Genomic DNA, 7,615 nt, shown 5'->3' on the forward strand with positions numbered 1-7,615 from the left:
CCCCCCGGATGCAGGAAGCAGGCGGAGCACACGGGCACAGCGGGCACGGCGCTTTATTGAACGCGGCGCGGAACGCGCGGCACAACGCGAGGCGCGGCGCCACGTCGGCAGCTCGGCGTCCGCGGGAGCTACGAGCCGGTGGGGACGGGATCTTCCTCCATCTCCTCCTCGGCGTCCTCGGCCGAGCCTGTAAGAGAGCAGAACGCAGCCCGATGAGCGCGCTGGGAGCTTTGGCGCTGCACGCGAGGCGCGGGTCTGGCCGTGAGCGCTCTGCCGGCCAGACGGCGCGAGTGCTGAACGCACGGACCGAGGGAGGCGGTCCTCAGCCACCCCAAGCGGCAAATCACATCGATCTCGTGCGGTTTCTCAACTCCCTCCCAGCAAAACCTCCTTGCTGAGATCACAGGAAGGAATCAAAAGGGGGGTTCTGTTTCGGAAAGAAAAGCAGAAGCACTGTGACCTGGTTTTCGTTCTCTGCCGGGGATCTGGCCGGCCTGCAGCAAGCCTTTCAGCCTCTCCACTTCGGCCAATGTTGAGGCGTTTGCTATGGCAGTCTGAAAAAGAGACAAAGGAGCTCAGTGAATCTTTGCGTGCAGCACACTGAGAATAAACGTAACAAGTTGGTTTTGTTTTGCAGGTAAGGTAAGCCAAGCTTTTACGCTCCTGAAGGTTCTGCAAGTGACAAAGCACAGTCTTGTCCCCCCCAGCTGAGCTGTCCTGGGTGAGCTCTAGGCTCAAAACAAAGTTTTAGTTAAGTTTTCCATATGACACAGTAGAAGTAACAGAAAAAGCACCTAGAACAAACAGGACCCTCTGTTCTATTCTTCTGAACAGTCAGCCATTGCCCAGGAGGAGGAAACATTTCTTCGTTGGGATTCACAACTGTTTTCCTCTGCTTCTGTCTGAGTGCTGCTGTGGCACACTCACCTTAATTGCCTCAACATCACCCGGGGAGGGCCCGGCTTTCTTTTTGTCTGTTGGCAGACCAGCACCTGGATTGAAGCTTCAGAGGAAAAAGCAAAGAGGTACCATTACTCTCTGGGAGGAGTGCGTGCTTCTCTTACTTCCAAACCAGGTTTGGAAGCATTTCATTCAATCAAGTGTAGTATCTTATCTTTGTTAACAAACTGATACAGTGATGAATTGCCTCCTTCAGAAACACCAACCACTTGTCCTCACTGTCCCATCCCCCCTCCCATCTTTTCATCTGCTCATAACAAGAGGCAGACTGTCACTTTATAATTAAGCAGCTGACAAGAGCTGTTGGATTTGGATGTTGTTGAACACACAGGAGGTCTGTTACCATTACAAAAAGCAGAGTGGATAAAGAAAGAGTAAATGAGATTGGGTTTCCTTTTCTGATGTGTCTAATAGGATATTGTGACAACCTGTACATAAGGCTATGTTAGAAGTTTCTGTTGAGAGTTACCTGCTGCTGCTTGAAGGAAAACAGACATTTGTTGTCTCTGAAAATGGAAGTCACAGAGTGCACAGCTGGAAAGAACTTCCTGAAATAGTGACCCAGCTTCAGAGACCTGCAACCTCTCCTGCAGCTGCATATGGACATTTGGTACGTTTACTGGCTCTTTAGTTCACTGATTTGCTCTAAAGCTATCGCAGACCTTGGCCATTTCCACTCACAAACCATAGTGAGAGCCCATTTGTTAACAGTTTCAAGTGTTCACAGTCACTGGCAAAACAGAAGATTTTTCAGTTCCCAATCACGTAGAGAGCAAAACCAAGCAAACAACGGCCCCCTCTTTGCAGTAAAGTAACAAAGAGCAAAAAACCAAAAAGTTTCCTGCTTACTGATCTATATCAATCCACCCTGACCAAACAGATCTTCTGTAAGGATTTCTGAGATGTGTTCACCACCATCCAAAAACTAGGGATGTCTCAGTGCAGTGTGTAATGCTGCACACAAAGTGGTGTTTCTGAAGGAGAATGCCAGTGGAAGTGTTTGTTTTATCTTACGTTTTGGATCTCCTGGCAATATCCTTTGCAAGCTGTGCACCCCGTTTGCCCTTGAACATTTTCTCTGCCTCCTGTCGCTCCTACAGCGATACCACACACACAAAGTTAATTTAAGAACGTAGCATTGTGCAAAGCTGCTGTCTTTGCAAAGAAAGATGCTTTGGCTCATCTTCAGTGAACAACAGCACGAGGAGACCAGATGTAAGAACAAGCACCAACGCGTTGCCAAACACTCAGACTCGAGGTCTATCACTTTAGTGCTCTTAAAATAACAACCCCACGCTTCTACAGGAAAAGCAGTGGGCTCTGCTGTGATCTCTCATTCCTTTCTCTAGGTTTGTCTTACCACCACCATTAGCCAGCCAGAAAAGAGCCAGACTAAACAAACAACAGCAGTAAAACATCATTAAAAATAATGAAGCAGACTACATCCTTAACAGTGTGAAACCATCAAAGAGAAACATCAGTTTTAGAGCCTCACAGGATACAGAGTTTCACTACAGTCTACAACTGGGGCAAAAAGCTTATTGTTTTCACTCTTGTTCCAAGAGTTAACAGGAGAAAAGGTCTCCATCTGGTGTTCAATCAGAAGGTGACAGACTTACTTTGAGTTTCACTTTCTGAAAATCCAGCACTCTGACTTGGGGAACTTTGTAGATAACATATAATCTGTAATGCTTCTTATTTGTTACTGGATTCCTCAAAATGCTACAAGGCAAATAAAGGCCATAAAGAGTTACTTAATTTGAAATATGTTACAATAAATTACAAACAATTGCTTTTCTTTTCAAGATGACATACCTCAGGTAAGTCAATGATTTAATACTTGACAGTGGATCCAGTTCACCCTGTATAATGGGAAGAACAGAGTAAGAATCTTAAATCCATTTCACGACAATCAAATATTTCAGAACAAAACTCCTGAACTCTTGGCTCTGAAAGAGGAACTAAAATCTCCTACTCCTTTCAAGCTTACTTGTTTAAAATGGCAAATGACTGCAGTAAGTCAACAGCGTTCTATTTAATGGCACTATATGCAATTTAGAACTGAAGAGTTTTGATTTTCACTATAGAAAACACACATCCCAGAAAAAGGAAAAAAAAACAACAAAGCAAGTTCCAGTCTTAACAGATAACTAAGAATTGTAAGCTTCAAGCAGGTCTGCTAAATATTAAATCTGCATAATTGCCACATAAAGGATTCAAATCTGTTTAATTTCTACACATAGGACAGCAACAAAATCAATAAAGTTGCACAAAGGCTCTTCGCTTATGAATTAATCAATTCAAAGGAAGAATATGAGAAATTGTGCTCTTAAGTTTTCTACTTTTGAATAAAAGACAAAAAAAGTTTGAAGTGAATTTTCATATATTAAAAAAAAAAAAAAACAACAAAACCAGAAGCTGTTTATTCAGTCCAAAATTAGACCTAAAATATTTCATTTCAAGGTACTGAGGTCACTTTTGTGAGTGCTCCTTAGTGGACTCTCGTTTGCATTTTAGAGACCAACTAGAATTACTACAGTTAGTTTAGCAGGAAGCCCACCAAGACTTTGACTGCTGCTCCACTGCATGCTGCAAATCACGTTCATTAAGATACATAAACCACCACGACTACCAAATTCACATCACTCTGAAGAAAAAGACTAATTGGAAAGATGACAAAAACACACAATTTAGAGCTGTTAAGATTTATTCTGCATCAATAACTTACCAGTTCAGATATGTTGTTGTTGGTAAGAACGAGCTCTGTGAGACTGGGCAGAGCTTGTTCAAGTCCTTCCCCAATCCGACTAGAGAAGAACACAAACACAAAGATTTCACCTTTGGCTGGAAATTAACAATGATGAACACATACAGAGAAATATGAAAATCACAGGATCATTAAGGCTGGAAAGACCTCTGAGATCATTCATATTAGGTTGGATATTAGGAGGAAGTTTTTCACACAGAGGGTGGTGACGCACTGGAACAGGCTGCCCAAGGAGGTTGTGGATGCCCCATCCCTGCAGGCATTCAAGGCTGGATGTGGCTCTGGGCAGCCTGGTCTGGTGCCTGGTGACCCTGCACATAGCATGGGTGGAACTGGATAAGCATTGTGGTCCTTTTCAACCCAGGCCATTCTGTGATTCTATGATATGATTAATTCAGCCCAACACCAGCCCACCCCCACCATGCCCACTAAACCACACCCCTCTGTGCCATATCTCCATGGCTCTGGAACACTTCCAGGGTCAGTGACCCCAGCACCTCCATGGGCAGCTGTGCCAATATAGAGCACTTCACTTAAACACAACCAAGTATGACACCAGCAGAAGTTGGGGTTAGCATCAGCTTTTACAAAGCAAGCATAAAACACCAGCAGCCACTGTAAGGGCATCCGGTGCAGCAAGGCAGCGCCCTTCATTCAGTTGCAGGTATCCTTATCTGTGTGTCTCTATGTCTCTGAACATGAGACGACAGTGTGCCCAGGTGGCCAAGAGGGCCAATGGCATCCTGGCCTGCATTAGAAATAGTGTGGCCAGCAGGAGCAGGAAGGTCATCATCCCCCTGTACTCAGCACTTGTGAGGTTGCACCTTGAGTACTGCATTCAGTTTTGGGCCCCTCACTACAAAAAAGACATTGAGGCCCTGGAATGTGTCCAGAGAAGGGCAGTGAAACTGGTGAGGGGTCTGGAACACAAATCTTATGAGGAGTGGCTGAGGGAGCTGGGATTGTTCAATCTGGAGAAGAGGAGGCTCAAAGGAGACCTTATTGCACTCTACAACTTCCTGAAGGGAGGTTGTGATGAGGAGGGGGTTGGCCTCTTTTCACAGACAACAAACAGGACCCGAGGAAATGGCCACAAGTTGTACCAGAGGAGGTTTAGGTTAGACATAAGGAAGAATTTTTTCTCTCAGTGAGTGGTTGAACACTGGAATGGCTGCCCAGGGAGGTGGTGGAGTCGCCGTCCCTTGCAGTGTTCAAGAGGTGTCTGGATGAGGAGCTGCGAGATCTGGTTTAGTGCTTGTGGTAGCAGTGGTAATGGGAGGATGGTTGGACTAGATGATCTTGTAGATCGTTTCCAACCTTGTGATTCTATGATTCTATGGGAGTAGTGAACAAACTCCGAAGACTCAAATTCCAGACCCTGCATCTCATTGTCCTGTCTGAAAAGGGGACACAGACCTGGGGCAGAACTCTGCAATGAACAAAGCTGGCTAGTTGAAGGCTGAAGAAAATACTGAGCGTTATTTCTTGCCCATAAAGCCAACGTTTCTACTCCTATCCAGTACTGAAAGGTGCAGGCACACTTCTCCTCCCAAAAGCATTCTCGTCTGCCCCAGGTCCCGTCGGATCACAACACAACCACGTACCAAATCCTGTTGTTATTCATCAGAAGAGTTTTCAGCCTTCTCAACAGAGGGAACCCATCCAGTTTCCGGATCTCATTATCCGAGAAATCAATCGCATCAAACTGATCCAACGTGGCCCCTAAGTTCTCAATGACGGGGATTTTATACCCTGGGTGGGGAGAAAAGCAAGGAGGGAATCAGCGCCCACAGGTCAAGGAAAGAAAGGAGGAGATGCAGTGCCGCCCTGGGGGCAGATCCGAGCGGGAAGAGCCGCAACAGCCGCACAGCGGCTCCCGCAGCCCGGCCCGTTCCCTGCAGGCCCGGCGCCCCTCAGCGCGGCCCTTCCCGCGCACCCCGCTCCCACACAGGCCCGTCCCTCCCCCCCCCCCAAACCCAGGCACGGCTCCCCCCGGCAGATCCGTCGCACCCCGCAGGTCGAGCTCGCGGTCTCGGACGGCGTTGGTGTATTGAGCCGCCTGCTCGATCAGCTCCGCCGTCAGCTTCACCATCCCGCCGGGCCGCGCCGAGCCGCCACCACGCCGCCGAACCGCTCAGCCAGCCGAGCGCCGAGCAGCCGAGCGCAGCCGAACACAGCCGAGCGCGGTCGAATGCAGTCGAATACAGCCGAGCGCAGCCGAACACAGCCGAGCGCAGCCGAGCGCAGCCGAGCCCCGCCAGGCCGCGCAGCCGAGCGCCGAGAGGGAGTGGGCCGTGCTCTGCTCCCTTCAGCTCCTCCTCCGCAAAATGGCGGCTGGGGAGGAGCTGCGTGGAGGTGGATTTCCTGAACGTCCCGGAAGCGCACGGATCACAGAATCACAGCGTGGTTGGGTGGGAAGGGACTAAGCTGGGTGCTGCAGAGGGGAGCATCCACCGCCTCTCTGGGCAACCTGTGCCAAAGCATCGCTGCCCTTACTGTAAATAAAAGCCACGTTTTCCTTACGCTCAGTCGAACTCTCCTGTGATCACAGCTGCAGCACTGCGGCACTTCGGCAGCTTGTCAGCAGAGGGAACTGATGTCCTATGCACGCCTCTGCCTGTGGCCAACTCAGCTGGAAGCATTTCGGGCCACCTCTGTGCCCTCTCAGTCCCAGGCTGCCCTCTCCCTTGCCCTATGGCTTTGCTAAGCTGAGCACAGCCCTGGGGAGCTGGGGTGGCTCCGCCTGCAGCTTCACTTCAGCGGGAACGAATCACCAGGCCCACGGCTGGCACACTGCCGCACCTTCATCTGGGCTGTGTGGATGTGTGAGCACAGCCGGCATGAACTGAAGGGGACGTGGGAAGGGAAGCAGGTCGGCCAGCCCCGGGTCCCCACGTCCTGCTGAATGTCACCACCACCCGTGTGACTCCAGAAGGCTCCTCCAGCACTGCAGGCTCCCTCCATGAGATGAGACAGAATGATTTCTGCGCTGCTGCTATCTAGGGAAGGGATTCTTCATGAGCTGTGACGTTTCTGCAAGCCCAGAGGATGCTGCAATAGTTGAAATGCTGCAGCCATGTTTGGCAGCACACAGTGGTGGCTCATACTTACTCTGGGAGCATCTAAAGCATCGCCCTGCTTGTTCCACGGGATCTGTTCTGGCTGGGGTCAGCTCCTGGGGTCAGCTCTGCATCAAAATCACCCTCACCACTACCTGACACCACAAGTGACACAGGAAAGCACATAGTCAGGTTTTCATAACATCTGCATCTCCTTAAAAGTTAGGAGAGAGGAGAGAGAGACAAATATCATAAGCAGCGCAGTTTGACTCAGGAATCACGGGACGGTAAAAACAAACATTGCCTTCAGTCATGTCAGGCAGGCATTGAAAGGGGATGCTTCAGCCTCCTGGAAAGCAAATAAAATGTGGACCTTTCTCCTTTAGCACAATACAGCTGTATGCCTCAGCTCTAAGGCTGTAGCGGAGTTGTAACTGAGAGCAGACAGTCTTGGTTTCAGATGCTGTACACGAGCTCTTGAAAGCTCCTCCTTTGTACTGGAAAGTCAAAGCAATGATTTGTAAGATGTGTGCTCCCCACTTGTCAGCCACCAGGCAGCAGATGGCTGTGAATGCAGCCTCACAGCCAAACAGCAAGTGGGGCTTCAGGCTGCCCTAAGAAGATTTTCCAGAAAACAGCTATTATAGTTCAGTCATTGGTGCCAAGAGACAATAGAGAAATGTGCTTTAATAAATTGCCCAAGTATTCGTTTATCTGGAAGAGACAGACACTTTGATCTTCTGCACATACCAGTGGCAGAGAGACTTTAATAGCTCTGAGCGAGCATTGCAATAGCTTAGATAAATAATCTGAATGTTATTACTTTCCA

At 48.8% G+C, this 7,615-nt stretch overlaps 1 protein-coding gene across 1 annotated transcript; it reads right to left on the reverse strand.

Annotated features, from left to right (window-relative positions):
• Positions 1–37: 37 nt before the first annotated feature.
• On the reverse strand, positions 38–5,919 carry SNRPA1 (small nuclear ribonucleoprotein polypeptide A'). The gene is made up of 9 exons (XM_031587815.2): positions 5,738–5,919; positions 5,332–5,479; positions 3,689–3,767; positions 2,776–2,822; positions 2,580–2,682; positions 1,975–2,054; positions 928–1,003; positions 461–554; positions 38–187 (listed from the first exon to the last, which is right to left on the reverse strand). Exons 1-9 carry the CDS (start codon positions 5,817–5,819, stop codon positions 129–131), a joined length of 768 nt encoding a protein of 255 aa, XP_031443675.1. The 5' UTR covers positions 5,820–5,919; the 3' UTR covers positions 38–128.
• Positions 5,920–7,615: the final 1,696 nt, after the last annotated feature.

The sequence above is a fragment of the Phasianus colchicus genome, chromosome 12, assembly GCF_987193195.1.
Source record: "Phasianus colchicus chromosome 12, bPhaCol1.hap1.1, whole genome shotgun sequence".
Classification (NCBI taxonomy): Eukaryota; Metazoa; Chordata; class Aves; order Galliformes; family Phasianidae; genus Phasianus; species Phasianus colchicus.